The sequence below is a fragment of the Pelodiscus sinensis genome, chromosome 5 (assembly GCF_049634645.1).
Source record: "Pelodiscus sinensis isolate JC-2024 chromosome 5, ASM4963464v1, whole genome shotgun sequence".
Lineage (NCBI taxonomy): Eukaryota > Metazoa > Chordata > Testudines > Trionychidae > Pelodiscus > Pelodiscus sinensis.
Genome location: NC_134715.1, coordinates 69,944,813 through 69,963,299, shown reverse-complemented (window position 1 = coordinate 69,963,299; position 18,487 = coordinate 69,944,813). Strand labels below are relative to the sequence as shown.

General features: G+C 38.6%; 1 protein-coding gene across 4 annotated transcripts in view; it reads left to right on the top strand.

Moving 5' to 3' along the window:
* Positions 1-5,216, top strand: part of GPM6A (glycoprotein M6A) — a 339,554-nt gene extending 334,338 nt beyond the window's left edge. For all 4 annotated transcript variants that reach the window (XM_006131600.4, XM_006131599.4, XM_075930227.1 and 1 more), the window contains one exon: positions 3,082-5,216. In XM_006131600.4, coding sequence (XP_006131662.2) covers positions 3,082-3,234 — 153 coding nt within the window. In that variant the 3' untranslated portion in view covers positions 3,235-5,216. The remainder of the gene's footprint in view (positions 1-3,081) is intronic.
* Positions 5,217-18,487: the final 13,271 nt, after the last annotated feature.

The window sequence follows — 18,487 nt, the reverse complement described above, 5'->3', positions numbered from 1 at the left end:
TTTAAAGACACTCATTCACTTTTGAATAATTCATGATAGGACAAATGGAGGGGGGTTAGTCTTCAAATTAGTCTTGAATTTGCAAAGAAGCTCAACCATTTATGTGTCAATCACATAAAATGTGCATGTGACTTGTTTTCACTACATTGCATACCTTTCCTAATTACAAGTCCTGTTAGATGAAAATGAAATGTCCAGGAGGACTTGAGCACCATTCCTCAGATACTCCATGCCAATGGTGTATTATGTTGTTTGAAGCCAAACTTTCAGGGATAGGTTTCCAGATTAGAGAAGAGCAATTGCCTGGGTGCTGGGACAGACTCTTCTTTTGGAAAACTGCAGATCAATAAAGTTGCAAGCTAATATGCTGGTCTGTAATAGAGTGATTAGGGTTACCAAACCGTTGTGTCTGAGCGTTGCCAGGAGTTTTACTAACAGAGGTGAATGAAGGCTGCTTGTTTAGTTAAGTGGCAGAGATCCATCACTAGGATTCCTTATTTGATTCAGCACTCCCCTGATTCAGAAAGCATTTGTGAATATCTAGCATGAATTAACTCTGACTGCAAGCATGATCTCCCTCCATGCCAGTTAAATGATGATCAGAAATTGTGGCACAATGCCCACTCTCAAATCTGCAAAATTTCTCAACACAGTTGTTGTTGTCCATTTGAATCAACACCAACTTTTGGGATACAGAGCTCATGAACGTTCCTAGTATAGGCTCATTGATTTATATTTGTGGTGCTTGGGGAGACCACAGTTTTCTGACTATGAAATCCTGTATGGTGTGCCCCTTCCAACCCAATCATATGTCTCAACTAGGATTTGATATGTGTTTGTCTTGAAGCTGAGTCTAACTGGAGATTTTCCTTTTGCTTAAACAAAAAAATAATCCAGTTCTGTTTAGGCAGTCCAGAATTGCCATCACAGAGGTTGTGGGAAAAAAATGTGGTGCTGCTGCCACACCAAACAAGAAGTCGTACATTTGAAAGTATCATACCCCGCTATGAATTTGAGGTACTTCCAGATTGTTGGAAGTATCCCTATTCATCTGTAAGCATTTACGAGTCCCAGAGCGACCATCTTTAATTTGTATTTGACCAGATACTGATTCCAGTCCCTGCTACCTAGAATGCTTTGGCATCTTTTTCATTACAAGAAATAACTAAAGTCAACTCCATAATCTTGGAGAAATTAGATTCCTGCAGCATATTGTCCTGATAATGGTATTGAAAAGCATTTTCAGGGAGGCAGGGCAATCTGCAGAGTATTGTAGAAACCTTCTGGCTCAGTATTCTTCTGTGTGTTAGCCTCTGGTTAATCCAGCCAGAATGCTAAGAGTGCAGGAAAAGGAAGTAATATCCTGAGGTCAGAGTAAACCAGTCTTGGGGACCCAGAGGCTGCATTGAAACAGGAAGAAGCTGGTTGGAGGCATGTCAGGGCTGGGTCATGGGCTGCCAGCCTACTATTTACAACTGACTCCGACATCAGGCATCAGTCATGGGTCAATTCAGGGGCAGGAACTGAGTGTCAGAAACTGGGTATCAGGGCCAGGACTAAAGCCAGGATCAGGAATCATAGTTTACCAAGACCAATGAGGAGATGGGAATATTCTGTCAGTCAGGCACTCTGTGGGTGGCTCATCCTAGAATGGGCGGTCCCTGGAGCTCATGATTTGCTGATTGTCTGCCCCATAGGTGGTTACAGAAAATGCTGCAGACCCAGGCCCTTGACCTGCAGTGCGTGACACTAATGTTCAGGAGAACCAAGAAGACAGTTAGACAATGATAATATGAATAATAGGATTCATTTCTGGCAGTGGGATCTATAGGCCAGAGTGTGTGTGGGTTTTTTTTTTTTCCTGGGACAGGTGTGGCTGGAGAGAATATTGCTGGCATCCACCTTCATATCTTGTACTGAACTGCCTCATGGCGCTGGCATAGATACTGCTGTTTGGTTTGTGTACTGTAACCATCAACGTATTTGTGCCTAGGCTCTTCTGGCAGTCTAAACAGCAAGGTTTGGGGAAACTCATGGAGAGTTGGAAACGGTAGCCTAGTGCTTAGTGTGCCTATAGTACTTACCTTGGAGCTCATAGTACAGAGCAGACTGGTTTACCACAAGACACTTAGTGACACCCTGCAGTGGGCTAATTATAAAATTTTGAGACACTCATTTGTAACCCTACCAAACAGCGTTCAGCACCCCTGTGACCCAGACAACCAAGATGTCAGCAGCAACCCTGGCATATGTTACTCAGAGTGACTGCATAGCCACCTTTCTTGTGCTTTTTCTGAGGGAACATGGATGAGTTAAAATTCTTTGGTTTTTGTTGTCGCTAGTGCAGGCAAGTGAACTGCATGGAGCTATGAAGAGCTACTGTTTGCTCTTGAAGCCAATAGTTAATATGAAAGTTTGCTTTACAGATGAGCCTCTCCTGTTGCTGCTTTGTAGGTGAGGGTGAAGGATAAGTCGCAGGTATCAAGAAAATTCAGGATGGCTTTGTCTCATTGCCCTCTCTAAAGTTGTTTCTACTAGCTTCCCAAGTTCTGCCTCTTAGGGCAGTTCCTCAAGCATTTCTTGTCTTTCTAAAAAGCCTGCAGCCAAGCAGACATATGGGCAGCTACTTGAGTGTGCACAGTTTCTCCTTAATCAAAAAACACCTGTACCTTACGTTGACCTCATTGAACTAGTGATGTGGGGCCGAAGAAGGGGCTCTTTAGCTCTTCTTACTGCTAGCAAAAAGGGGAAAGAGGGCATGCCTAGGATACCCTTATGTCATGCTATTCCTCTGTAATGATTTTGGCTTTGTGGCCATTGTGATGAAATGTAAATTAGAGCAGGCTAGGAGCTGCTAGCACACTGCAGAGGAAATAAGTCATGCACAGAATAGTCTCTGAATCAGTGGAGTGCAAAGATGAGCTTTACAATGATTTTGCATGCTGCTCCCTGACTTGCTCTGCTTGATGCATTTTCATCCCCCTCAAAAATCTTGACCTTAGTTTTTCAATTAGTTTTTCAACTTTGAATATATTTGTTTCTATGAAATTAGTTACTAACTCCCTATCTCCTCTCTTACAGGTTCATTATCTCATGGTTCTGTCTGCTAACTGGGCCTATGTGAAAGATGCTTGCAGAATGCAAAAGTATGAAGATATTAAGTCAAAGGAGGAGCAAGAGCTTCATGACATTCATTCTACCCGCTCTAAAGAGCGGCTCAATGCATACACATAAGAGAAATCTTGTCTTACTTTCTAACATTTGAATGCTTTGTTGTTTAACTAAAGGCCATCCAATCATTTTAAAAACAAAAAGAAAGTGCTTCTCACAAAAAATAGGGTGACTTGTAAATCACCCAGGTACAATTTTTGGTTGTCTAGCACTTGGTTTCCTAATTAGTTAATAGTTTGTGTGACCATTCTCTACTGCAAAGTTCCTAAACAGCCTTTCCTGAATCCTCTTAAACAAATTAGTTCTGTTCAATTGAGGATACTAACTATTGTCAAATACGGAGATGTGTTTGATTTTTTTAATCACTTTGTATGTGTTATGCATAATACCTTTTGCATTGTTTCTTATATGGTTTTGGAAAAATAGCTTTTTATACTTTTTAGTTTTAATTTCAGTAAATACTTTAACTACAGGTATATGTCAAAGGGACCATTGCACATTATGTACTATATTTAGAGAAAACACTCGGATGAGTTTCCTTCATATTTGGAAGTCTTGCCAGATGGACCAGTGGCCATCTTGATTGGGGGTCCTAAGAACATTTTAAACTATCAAAGGTGCAATTTCTAAATTTGTAATAGTAGGTAAAAAAAAGTGCTTCTTATCTTTGTTAACATTGTATTATTCTTGATGTTCTTAAAAAATATTCTCTTTCAGAAGTTGTATTGGTGAGTATTCCTGTTTATATTGTGAGCATGCAGACCGTGGTGCTAATAATGCATGGCCTCTTGCCTGTTTAAAGGATGTTATACCACGGTTACCTTTAAAGAGTTACAGTATATAGACAAATGTTAACAGTGATATTAGCTAAACGTAGGTTTGTGCAGAATGATCTTTGTAATTCAACAATGGTTATGCTGAATTGGAGCTGTTCATGTGCTGATGTGAGCAATTACTGCTTAGCTACATTTATGAAAGTGCTATATCAAAAATACAGCAACCTTACAAGTCAGAAGTCTTTTTACCTGCTTTAAAAATTTTAATGGATTGCACCTGTCTGAACTACATAGATATTGAATGTGATATATTCAAGGAGGCTTCCATAATGCAACAGCTTGACTTGCAGCTTTCCTGCACATACCGATTTACCTGCATTATGTGAAAGTAAGAGAAAAGATCACTTCAGAGCGTATTGTTTGGAAGCATAGAAATATATCTGAACCTTTATTTTGAGTAAGCAAATATTAGCAGGAAGGTAAGTCATAAATTTGAAAGAAGTACCTGTATGAAAAAAAACCTAGAAAAATCAGTATTATTGGACCAAATTAGGTGTTTGTTTTTGCTTTTGCTTTTTTTTTTTTTTGCCTATTTCTAACGCTACAAGAATGCTGTAAATTGTCTTTTAAAGTGATGTATCCTGACAAGACATTTTTGTCAGTGTTAAAAATCCTAGATAGTTTTGTGCACTTATTGGACCATTGTGAATTCTCTCAGTGTAAGTGCATTACTAATAAAAATTCTTGAGTAAAACTCTTCTTTGTACTATTCCTAGTCATGCATCATCAGTAATTTTTAACAATTCTTGTAGTAAATAGAAGGTAATACTATAGTTATCTGTGGCATGGTTATGCATTAAGTAGTATTAGATAATTGATTTGGGTTTTTTTCTTTTGTTTCTTTCAGTTGTTTTTTTACACTTAGACTGTCTTACGAAGTCAAGAGTTTTCTGGTATGTGCAGTACCGGTTCTGCAAAAAGTATTATGAACCTCTTTTGGATTCTATATTGTAGTGTTTCAGTTTTGTGTCCTAAACAGTTTGTGATGATTTTTAAAACTGTCTTTCAAACTCATGTAATGATGTTGATGCTTTCAGCTTTTCTCTGGTATTAGAGTTTGTATTTTCACAAAGAATGCTTTGTAGCAGGCATTACAATTAATCTGTTTTGTACATAAATGTGCCAACAGCTTGATGGTGGCGTTTTTGAAATGTAGAACAAAGTGCTTGCGAAAATGTAATAAACACACTTGTGTACTTTGTGTACTTATCAGTAGTCCTTGATGTGTTTTTATTTTGTATGTGTAGTATGAATCTAAACATGAAAGACTAGTTAGTAGAGCTGAGTGCAAAATAATTTGTTCATCCTGTGAATGTTTTTAAAAGTTAAATATTTTTTCCTTGTCAAATTGAGATGAAAATTGTTAAAATATTTTTCAATTGAAAACTCCAGGGTTTCTTTTGTTGCAGGTCAGTCAGAATGTGGTGATAAATGTCAAACAATCTCATTAGAATATCAATTTTTTTTCTTTTTTTTTCAGTCTAATTAGCTAATGTTTCAAAAGGAAAGAACATTTAGAGCCAGAAAACAGAAATTTTTCATTTTAAAAAATGTAAAAATGAAATGTTTTGGCAATTTAATTTTTTTTCCACTAGGTTTTTGGAGCTCTGAAAATTTAACTCTCCCAACCTTGCTTTGCTAACTTATTTTCAGTTTTCTTTGTACAGTCTTCCTTTAAATGACCCTGGGAAATCATTATCTTAGCAGAAACTGTAAGAACAAATCCCATCTAACTGATTTTTTTTGAATGTCACCTCTATAACGCTACTGCAATTCAAATGTAATATATATCCAAGTCAACCTTATGATCAAAATGTCTCATTGCAAAACATTAAAAAATGAAGAGGGATATTCCTGCCTCCATGTGTGATTCAAATGTGGAAGACCTAATCAAGCACCAGATCTATGAAAAGTGGGAGTGTGTAAACAAATTCAGATTTTGGGGAAGCAACTAACCCACCTGCTTTAAATGGCACCCCTCTCCTGAATCACATGTAGGTAAAGGAATCAATTCAGTGTCATGCAAGACTAAGGTCTATCTTTCAGGCAGAACTGAGCTCATAGAAATTTGAGAAATGCTACTCAAACTACAAATAATCAGTTTCCCAAATCAGAACAGCTGGGCATTTCAAATATTGAACATCAGATTCCACTCTCAAAATATTTGGGCAAGAGTTCATCTTTTAGAGAAGAAAAAATCCCCAAATACACTTTCTAAAAAGCTAGCAGAAGCCAAGTAGAGGTGTGTCTAGACCACAGAGTTTTTTCAAAAAAAGTGGCATCTAGACTGCAGCTGCATTCTTTCAAAATTAAATCAAAAGAACGCGGCAGTTTTTTTGACTGCAGAAAATTTCATTTTACGAGGAATAACACCTTTTTTCGAAAGTGCTCTTTCGAAAAAAGGCATTATTGAATGCAAACAGTGCTTTTTTGAAAGAGTCCATGCAGACTGCCTGGGGCTGTCTTTTGAAACAGCAGCTCTCTTTTCGAAAATAGTGGTTGCTGTCTAGATAATCTCTTTCGAAAGAAGCTTTTTTGAAAGATTCTTTAGAAAAGCCTCTTTCAAAAGAGGCCTGTAGTCTAGACATAGCCTAGGTGTTTAAACAACATCTATGAATCAAAAGACCTAGAACAGTATCACTCCGTAAATGCTAGTGGAAAGAACTATCACTTAAGACAAAGAAATGCCTACAACACAAGCCCCACATTAAATCTTATTTAATCATTGGTTAACAAAAACCTGATTTTTCTTAAATTGTGAGAAACAGTATTCACAATGTGGTACACTTTTCAGCCAGTCTAGTGTTCTGTGCATTTCCTGGTAATTGCTTCTTGATGCAGTGGGGAAGCGTGTATATTCCAATGACCCCAAGAGTGATGCTGATTGCAGGTTCAAATGGTAAGAACCAGGTGAAAAGCAATACAAAGCAATCCCCAATTTGAGGATTGAGTGGTAAGTAAACAACCTACCCTTGTTTAAAAAAAAAAAAAAGTTAACGTATAAAAACACAGTAAGGTAGCCAATCTGGCAAACTGCATGAGAGACAGGGATGCCTGAACTATGGAAAGAACAAGCAAAGTCTGACAGCGTAAGAAGGATTCAGATGAAAGGTTCTATGAATCTACCAAAAGATCCCTAAGAGGAGATTCAATATCAGAAACTTTTAAACAAAAAAGAGCAGCACAAACATTCCAGTTCTTATGCATATGCAGGACATATTAAGACATAACTATTGTGAACTCTTATTCACTCAGGTATTTGATGGTGATGAGGGCAATGGCATTACAATACTAACAGACATTACAATGACTGTCAGAGACTTTAATCCTTGTGTGTGTAGTATCTATCTGCGAAGTAATTTAAATGCAAAAGATAAGTTTATAACTGGTTCAACTAATGCTAAATCAATAATGACAACTGATTAAAACTATCCATTAATATTTGTGTTCAGTACTTACTTAATGTTGTTCACAAGTGCATAATTATTTCTGTAATGATGATTACCTTAGCTGACCTCACAACAGTGGAGCATCAGTAACATAAGACAGGGAGGAAAAAAGGTATACAACACACGGTCAGTCATAATTTATATAACTGTCGATCAGTGCTTATTGAATTATTCCTGACTTTTCTCCAATACACAGTTGAAAACCTAAGATAATATGTCCAAATATAGATTCCATGGTGGTAGCTTCTGCCTGGTCTTGAACTATGACCGTCATGCCTCTCAAGCACTTGATCGTCCATTTTTATAGCTTTATATGAAATAACCCAGTACATTAGTTGTCAGTTGAGAACCAAATCCAAGAAAAGCAGGCATTATGATGATTTTAGCAAACTGAGCTGTGCTCTGAAACATTGTTTCCATCTGGGTTAGTAACAAAACTTACCTAGCAAAACATTACCAGCTTGGAAAAGAGGTAGCTCCATAGTTTAGACGAGATTTTTTTTTAAATAGTGACCTCTATTCATTTTACCACTAAACACCCTGAACTTGCATTTACAAGGTAAGTCTTCTAAGGTCAACAAATAGCAATGTTTTATGTTACAGGAATTGAAACAAAAAACAAAAAAAGATTTTAAGGCCTGGTTATAAAGATATCTGTAGTGCCTGCCCTACTGTTTCAAATGTCTCCAGTTGTCAGTGTATGTCATTTCCAAAGATCTCAAAAGATTTCAAAGGGCCTGCTAATACAGAGCCTTAACACCTATAATGCATTTGTATAGCAGCATTATGCTTTGAATACTGTATTTCATATGCTTAAAAATGCTGATCCAGTGAGAGAGCCATCTGAAAATTTCAGAAAGTAATAAAATATATATTTAAGGAGCTGGTGGGGAAAGTAGGCAGCTCAGAACTGGCGAGAAAGGTACTGAATTAAAAATAACCGTCTGACTAGAACAGAACATTTTTAAGATTCCTTAAAATAATCCGCTTATTCATTATTTTGCTTTGATGTTTTATGAAGGACTAGGAACATGCCTTTAACATAATGAGAAAAAAACCACTGATTAAAAGAGAGACTGAATGTGACAGTTTAGATTGAGCTGGTATAGTTACAATAAGGTCTTGGAGAAGGGAATTTCTGCACAGTACATACTAGAAGTCTTCTGCACTGCATTACAATATGTATTAACATACTTGCTTTTCTGTTATAAATCTTTTTTAAAGACTTTGCCTTTTCAATTCACTCTATCTGACACAGGGAACCAGATTGCAATGCACCTTTGTGAATAATTCATCCCCATGGTAGGCAGGTGCTGCTGGCAAAGCCATTTTCACCAAAAACGGGGCAGCTTTTCATTTCTGCTGGAAATGTGCTAGTAGTTGCTGACTAGGCAATTTAATGATTCATTGCATGTCTGGCCACACCCACTTTCCCAGGCAGCACTAGCTATTTGTTGGGTTGTGCTGGTTGCTCTGGAAGAGAACAAGTTGGTTGCACTTTGCATTACTGCAACTACTTCTGCTCTGTGTAGCTTCTCAAGTATAGTCGTCATGTATACTGTTTTTCAGCCTTTCAGGAGGGTTGCTGCAGGTTGTTCCCACACCTAACAGTTGTTCCTCACAGCAGGTAATGTATGGTAACAGGTAAGCTGCCCTTCAGATTGCCTGTGAGGTAGCTGCTTCGAAAGGGGTTTTTGGTTTTTGACATGGTGGTGAGAGTCAGTCAATGACCATATCTCCCATGGTTGGTTGGTGGAAAGGTGGTTAGGCAGAGAAAAATGGGCCTTGCTTGTGCAAGGGCTACCCATCTCTTTGTTTGTGCCTCTTAAAGCTCTGGATTGAGGTTGGGGAGTTTGGTGCCAGCAGAGAGAGAGCGAGCTTTAATGGATTCAGTAATTCTGAGCCGCCTATTCTCATGAACTTTTGGAACTCTGTGGCTGGAGAAGATGATACAGGGCATAAGAATTCATGGAAGATACACACTTAAGAGCCTGAGTGGATATGCCACAGGAAAAGTCAAAAGCTGCTAAGGCTGTGGCAAAAACCTGAGTATTCAAGCTCACAGAAAATGAGTAGATGGCATCGAATCCAGATTTGGTAAGGGGCTCACAGATTCCCTACAGTCAAAAGGGCCAAGCAAACTTTTCTTGACATGTTTTCTAAATTGCCCCTCTAAATATTTACCTATCCTGCTGTGCAAAAGATTCTTCTGCAAGTGCAGACAGACATCACTGCAAAGGAAATGCTTTTTAGTGGATAAAAGAGCATGTGTAGTCTGTATTGGTGTCACCTTTCTTTATATTCAGTTACTTTTCTTAGAAACTAATTGCAATATAGGGCCATTCATTCCTGCTGTGATTAATTGGGACATATAATCTATGAGTCTATAATATATTCAGCCCAACTGACACAATTTCCCCCCTAAACTTAAGGCTGGATCCTCTGATGGGGAAGGGGGGGCGCTGAGTAGGCAAATTGGAAAGCTGTATAGAGATGCCTCTGTGTAGGGGAACCCCTGATTATGTAAATTGTGTGAATGGCTCTATGCCAGATGCTTTTGGTCCTGTCCTCCCAGTACAGGAAATGTGTCAGAGCATAGCTTGATGTTTAAACAACACCTCGTTTAACTGAATGATCTGTTATTGCTTGTGTAATTTAAAATAGCAGAATCCAGTACTGGAGAAGAGAAAGCAGCAGAAAGGTGGCTTTGAGTCATTGCTGCTTGGGTGAAATCCTAACCCCATTGAAATCAATGTAAGTTTTGCTCTTGACAAAGATACAATGAAATTCTGATTTCATTGATGTCAAGTCCTGCACTTAGTGCAATTTGTGTCCTAGGGCAGCCAATCAAATGAAATGCTCCATTTTTTTTGTATAATTTAATTGTTGTTTTACTTTTCAAACAAAATCATTATCATACATAGCTTGATGATACACTAGATGTTCCATTGACATATGCATATCAAATATATAATGACAGCAGAAGTGTTTCATATTGTGTGTGTGTGTGTCGGTTTTATTGGCATATCATTGTCTGAGGGAATCTCAGACCTCAGCCTGCACTGTAATCTAGTCAGTGGCTGACATTATTAATTTTTTTTTTAAATGCACTTATTTAAAACCCAAGAAAAATTAACAAAAACAGCAAATGAGAGATTTCTGTTCTCAAGTGTGTAACTCCTGCAGATAGAGAAAATGAAAACCTATAATAAAATTAAATTTAATATAAAAAGTTAGCCTTAAAAGTGAGGAAAATCAGTAGGAAGGTAACTGCTGTACTTCTGTCTAAAATTATACCTATTTTTGACTACGCTTTACTATGCTCTTCAGGTATCTATGAAAACATGGGGTAAGCTGTGAATATAGTAACAGCTTCAGTTTTTAATTCAGAACCTGACAGTTGTAGTTGCTGCCATTCACATTAATGTAAACAATGTGCATCTGGTTTTTGAAGCAGGGTGTTTTTCAAATCAGCCACATGCTTGATAGAAATGTTAAGCATTATGGAATAACTGTATGAAGTAATTAATCATTAATTAATGTTTGCAAATGTATTTCTGAGTAGTTCTTCCTACAGTTCAAATTAGTATTCCACATTCTGTTCTTTCCCTTTCCATATACACATCATAGCTTTTTTTCTAGTCTGTTTGAGCCTCCATTTTAAGGTTGTTGTTTTTTTTATCCCCTTACTCCTCCCTTGAAAGTCCCCGGCCTCATTATGGCCTTTCTGTGGCAAAGCCATGTGATTGAACATGGCCTCCAGCTTCCTCAGGCTAGTCAACTCTGATCTGTAATTCAGTGTGGCTGGCACAAGGAATAGTGTTGGCTTACTCTGACAAAGCTGGAAGCTATGCCCAGAAATGCTTTGATGCAGTTAGTGATCATATTTGACCAGATGTAATGTTAGCCTGATCACCCAAGCTGATACCTTGAACACTGATACCTACAAAGACTGTGGAGCAAATCACTAATAAATTAAAACAATCATACAAACTGTAACAGCCTATTTTACTGTGCTTGATTTTCTATTTTAAATAAAAGCGGTTGGATAGAAATCGACGTATAAAATGTGGGGAAAAAACTAGAAAAGGCATTTTTATACACATCATAAACATTAAAGTCTAGGTGGGTTCTATGCTGTATGAAGGGCCCTTTTCTACTGTACAAAACACATTATCTTAATGTTGGATTCTCATTTTCTACCTCTTTAACATTTAAGATTAAGAAAAATCTTTCTTTAGTCAGCTGATTGGACAAAAGCACATTTTCTTGAACCTGCAAGATTTTATCACCTATAAGAATTTTATTTACCCCTTTGTTCAAATGGTCTAGAAGACAAGTTGGTGTAATTCTCAGTAAGTTGACATAAAAGGCATTACTTCACCTTCCAGTGCCCAGAAACCATAAGTGGTAATGTAATATGTAGGCTGGCACCAGTTCAAATCTAAGTCAAACTGGTGGTGACTAATGATTACCACAGAGCAATTTTGTCAGACTAACTGAATTCCAAGAAATGCACCTGATCTAACATCACAAAATGCTCACTATCCTTGATCAAGTCTTCCTATTTCTTCCTCTTCCTTGTAGGTTTGGGATAGGACATAGCCCTCTGCTCTTGTCTTTTCATACAAACGGCTCTACACCACCAGTTATATATAAACCTCCCTGCAACAAAGGTGGGAAGATAACAGGAAAGCCCCTAAAAAGGGGTTATTACACTTCAGCTATGTTGCCAGTTTTAGACATGATCTGATTGGAATATATTTCACAAATAGAATTAAGTGCTGAACAAGAGCATTCATGCAAATATCCTAGTAATAGTAAATTAGAAATTTTAATAAAGCGTAGATGTTCTTCTGAATAAGAATCTGTGTTTAACTCTATATAAGACCAAAATTATATTGGCTGCCAATTCTAAGGATTTGGAGCATAAATTAAACATCTGACTGTGTTGGGAAGTGCACTGTATTGGATGTTTCGATAAATTATATGGAGATTATTCTATAGTGTCCAGAACTCTTCACTGCCAGAGACAGAATAACCTATTAGATCAGTGTTTCTTAAACTTTTTAAGGCTGAGGAACACCAAACAATATTTTTTTTTATGAGGCACACCAATGATTTTTTTTGTTGAGCAAAAAAAAAAAAAATTGAGGAAAAAAAGTCACCTGCCCCTTTAAGGGCTGCCACTTTGAATTCTGTTGTTCTCTGCGGCACACCAGTGTGCCAGGGAACACAGTTTAAGAAACACTGGATTAGCTGGACCAGTGAGAGAAATTCTGGCCCCATTGAAGTAACTGTAAAAACACTAGTGCTTTCAGTGGGCTCAGGATTTTCCAGGAATGTTCCAATGTGGCAATTAATATTCATTGTGTTCACTGAGTTTGAGCAGCACTATATTTTTGAAGATAAAATATATCAGGGAGTTGATCTTCGTATAAAAGAATGGTGTTAGAAAAAACAGCTAAGATTTTTAAAAGGCTAATCAGACAAGTTTACTGCAATCTGTCTTAGTTTTGCTTGTGTATTTGGGTAAATGAACTGAAAACCCATGAAGAACATCTTGGTAAATTAGTATTTGAATAATTAACTACATCATTCAAGGCTTCATCTGGGAACGGAATTTTTCCTATCTGTTCATATCTCCTTCTACTAAGTATAAGAGTGTAGAATTGATTGGTAATTATAATTGCCCGAATGAAACTGCTCCTAAAATGGGCAACACGTTTTGTGATTTTTTTCTGTGTGCGTGCAAATAATGTGTTTCTTTTTTAATCAGAAATAAATTGTGTTTTATTTTTAGATAGCCATACTTCTTAATTAAAAGATTTATGCTTGAACTGGTGTTTCTAGGTTATTAGCTAGGATATCAGGACAATTTTGTCATTTACTGTTGAATTGTAGAATCGTGAATTGTCAGAATGATAATGGAGGGTAAATATAAACACAATTATCTCATGAATATGCCTTTCCTGTGAGTTTTCTGAATAGATTACTGAGAATCAATAAAACTTATGAAACTTTGACGTTGTCTTGCATCTATTTCTTTCATCTAGTCCCTCTGAATTTATGAGAAATTTAGCTTGTTTAATTAAATATAGTTTTTATTGTTTTAAAACCCTTATAATTCTCACATAGGTCTTTTTAGATTAAAGTGAATGTCTATATACAACAACTGTTTTAATGTGTACAAAGCTGGATTCAATAGATGTATGGTATTGTAACACTACTAAATCCATGTCAAACCAATCTTTGATAGGATAACGAGTCTTGTGGATAAGGGAGAAGCAGTGGATGTGATATACCTAGACTTTAGTAAGGCATTTGATACAGTCTTGCATGATATTCTTATCAATAAATTAAGCAAATACAATTTAGATGGGGCTACTATAAGATGGGTGCATAACTAGCTGGATAACCATTCCCAGAGAGTTTTTGTAACCGTTCACAATCCTGTTGGAAAGGTATAACAAGTGGGACCAGTTCTGTTCAATATCTTCATCAACGATTTATATATCGGCATAGAGAGTACGCTTATTAAGTTTACAGATGATACCAAGCTGGGAGGGGTTGCAACTGCTTTGGAGGATAGGGTCATAATTCAAAATGATCTGGACAAATTGGAGAAATGGTCTGAGGTAAACAGGATGAAGTTTAATAAGGACAAATGCAAAGTGCTCCACTTAGGAAGGAACAATCAGTTTCACACATACAGAATGGGAAGCGACTGTCTAGGGAGGAGTACGGCAGAAAGGTATCTATGGGTTCTGATGACTCATATTTAGCTTGTGGTCCAACAGTGTAACGCTGTTGCAAAAAAAGCCAACATGATTCTAGGATGCATTAACAGCGTGTTGTGAGCAAGAAATGAGAAGTCATTCTTCTGCTCTACTCTGCGCTGATTAGACCTCAGTTGGAATATTGTGTTCAATTCTGGGCACCGCATTTCAAGAAAAATGTGGAGAAATTGTAGACGGTCCAGAGAAGAGCAACAAGAATGATTAAAGGTCTAGAGAACATGACCTATGAAGGAAGACTGAAAGACTTGGGCTTGTTTAAGTTTGGAAAAGAGAGGATTGAGAGAGGACATGATAGTGGTTTTCAGGTATCTAAAAGGGTGTCATATGCAGGAGGGAGAAAACTTGTTCTTCCTGGCCTCTGAGGATAGAACAAGAAGCAATGGGCTTAAACTGCAGCAAGGGAGGTTTAGGTTGGACATTAGGAAAAAGTTCCTAATGGTCAGGGTAGTTAAACACTGGAATAAATTGCCTAGGGAGGTTGTGGAATCTTCATCTCTGGAGATATTTAAGAATAGGTTAGATAAATGCCTATCAGGGATGGTCTAGAGAGTACTGGGTACTGACATGAGAGCAGGGAACTGGATTCGATGACCTCTCGAGGTCCCTTCCAGTCCTAGGATTCTATGAAGATTATTTTTCAGGAGATAAACAAACATTATTGAAATAGTAGAGACTGAAAAAAAAGTGGGGTCCATAATGCTGTCTCCTTTTTTAGACTAAGTAGGACCCATCCCATCATTTCAACAATAGCATTAACGTTTCCTACATAAAATACAATAATGACAGGTGAAGTGAATGCTCTTACTCATTTTTGCAGTCATTCACAATTCTACTTGAACATACTCCCCCCCCCCCATTAAAATAAATGGAATAAAAAGAATGTCATCCTATTGTGTTTTCTATATGATTTTTAATAAGCTGAAAATGTGAACAGGAAGATGTCTACGAAGAAGTAATTACATAATTGTTTCCAGACTGAAACTTGTAAAATACTGACCTCTACAGGAAAAAACACAGAGCAGAAGTATGAACTTAGCTAACAAACAGAAATGTCTAAACTTAAACAACAAATAGTCTGTTAGCACTTTAAAGACTAACAAAACACGTAGATGGTATCATGAGCTTTTGTGGGCACAGCCCACCAGAACCTATTTCTTTGATCTTTGTGTATGTTTAGAAATATCCCTGGTATTATAGCATAAATTCTTCTAGGAACATCCAAACTTAGCGAAAAATTAATTCCTTAATTATATTTTAGACCAGGGGAGAGCAAGACATTGTTGGTGGGCTGGATCTGGCTGCCCTACCACTCCTCCGCCCCCAGGCCAATTAAGACCTGGGGGATCACAGGAAGTCTCCTCCCCCAGCAAGGGGCACACAGCACTAGAGAGAACCACATGCCCCTTGCAGGGCGAGGCAGGGAGCAAGAGACCTTGGCTGTGTCTAGATTACATCCCTCTTTCGACAGAGGGATGTAAATTAGACACTTTGAAATTGCAAATGAAGCGTGGGGGATTTAAATATCCCGCGCTTCATTTGCATAATCACATAATGGCGCTCTTTTGAAAAAGTGCCATTTTGAAAGTAAAACCATGGTCTAGACATGGTTCTGTCAAACAGCAGGCTTTTTCGAATGATCCTATACTTTTTTCGAAAGGGAGAACAAGATCTTTCAAAAAAGCCTGCCGTTTTTGACCTAGGGAAGAGGACTGGGGTATAGGAGTTTGGGTTGTGACCTGGGGTAGGAGGGGTTTGTGATCTGGGGCAGAGAATTGGGGTGCCAGATCTGGAATGGGGTATGGGTTCAGGAGGGGGCCAGAGAGTTTGGGTATGTTGAGTGGGGGGACAGAGGGTTGGGGTGCCTGCACAGGCTGTAGGGCCATGTGCTTGTGTGAATAACTGTGCTGGATGGAAGTGCGACATAATGCTTCATGTGGCTAGAAACCGGTGAATGGGATTGTGCTCGGGGTGGGGGCAGTGCCTGAAGCCTCCCCACCTCTCTCCAGGATCACAGTTTTGAAAGAAAAATGTCCTGACAGCTGCTTTTCTGAGCAGTGTGTGGGGCTGCAGGGGAGCCTACCTGGGGCTCCTCGCTGTGCTGCGGGTTGGATCCGGCGCACAGCCTTGGAGCGGGCCTGGGCAAAACACAGCCTATGTCTATTTCAAAGTAAGGTATTTCAAAACAACTTCCAAAATAACTATTTTGAAATAAGCTTATTCCACTTCACAAGCAGGAGTTATTTCAAAATAACAGGTTCGTTAGTGTGAACGCTCATCATGTTATTTTGAAATAAGCAGAGTTATTTCAAAATAAATGCCCAGTATAGACATTCCCTAAGCCACTTTAGGACTACTTGTTGTTTCTTTAGAAGAGGTCTGACACATACCATGGCTGGATCCAGCCTCTACTAAGACATGTGCTGGAAAATCAGCAGAGACTATGGGAGGCATACTTATACTACTTGGCACAGCTGACTGAACAGCAGCTGTATTCATTTAATCTCATGTAGGAAGAAATTGGCAAAGGCTACAGAAATAGAATGGCAAGGAGGCTAGCAGCCTGGTCAATGGAATGTTGCTATGGCTGGTGAAGGGACACCTGAAACAGGGTGACCTTATTTGTATGGGGATGAGAAGCTCTTCTTGAAAGGCAGGAAAACAAGAAAGCCCTAATGAGTACAACTTTTGGAGAGAACAGGGAAGGGCAGGGTATTTTTTGCCTATGCCCATAAAGGACATGTAAGGAGGAAATGCCCTTATGTGAACTGGTAGGAGAAGGCTAGCTCAGTGGACAGGGTGAGAAGGATGAAGGTTGACAAGGCAAGTACAAGGGTTTGCTTTGCTTGCTATGAGACAGTAATGTAAAAAAGCACGGCCCTCAAGAAATTGTGGGGGTAGTAAAGGGAAATGCATGGATACTGGTGGGATGGGGAGGAGGGAATGGGAATATGCTGGAGGCTGACAATCACATACTTGTACTATAGTAATAGAAATGTAGCTGTGTTAGTCTGTAGCTGAAGCAAAATACAGGACTATGTAGCACTTTAAAGACTAACAAGATGGTTTATTAGATTATGAGCTTTCGTGGGCCAGACCCACTTCCTCAGATCAAGTAGTGGAAGAAAATAGTCACAACCATATATACCAAAGTATACAATTTAAAAAAATGAACCATATGAAAAGGACAAATCACATTTCAGAACAGGAGGGGAATGCGGGGGGGGGGGTGGGGGGAGAAGGAAGGTAAGTGTCTGTGAATTAATTATATTAGAGGTGGGGAGAGTTAGATGTCTGTGAGCTAATGGTATTAGAGGTGATAATTGGGGAAGCTATCTTGGTAATGGGTAAAATAGTTAGAGTCTTTGTTCATTCCTTCCCGGAGAGTGTCGAATTTTAACATGAATGACAGTTCAGAGGATTCCCTTTCAAGTGCAGATGTAAAAGGTCTTTGTAGCAGAATGCAGGTGGTTAAGTCCCTGGTACCTTCCCTTGCAACAAACCCCATTGCCAGCTTTGTCCACATATTCATTCTGCTGATACCATTATTGGACCTAACCAAGTGAGTCATAAGATCAAAAACACATATTCCTGCGCATCCAGAAATATAATTTATGCTATCATGTGCCGAAAGTGTCCGTCTGCTATGTACATTGGACAAACATCTCAGACACTTCGCCATAGGATGCATACTCAGGATGACTAGCCTGTGCCTACATGGCCACATGACTATTTTTGGCATGCTAACTCAGAGAGCTAGTATGTGTCTACATGAGCTGGGGATCATGTGCCCTAGCAGATATAACCTGAAGAATTCGAACACTTTCAGCTAGCGGAGACATACCTCTGATCAAGCTAGCATTCTAAAACTAAAGTATAGCTAGAGTGGTATGAGTGGCAAGAGGAGCTACCATCCTGACTGCGTGCCTACTGTTGCAGTTGGGTATGTAATTGTGGCAGCTAATCCCTCATGCCACTCAAGTGCAGCGGCTGAGCTCAAGCTAGCATGGATACATCTTCTTGAACAGGGAATTTACAGCCACTACTCAAAATATGAACATATCCCAAGAATTATCTGCCGGTGGGACGTAAGCAGAGGTAAATGGGGGTTAAGGTGTTTGCACACCACCTGTTTGATCCTTTCAGAGCAATTTTCCATGGCATCTGCACCAAAGGAATTCTTCCACAACTATTAGAAACATCGCATACTGCTCCCAGATCTCTTTGACATGGC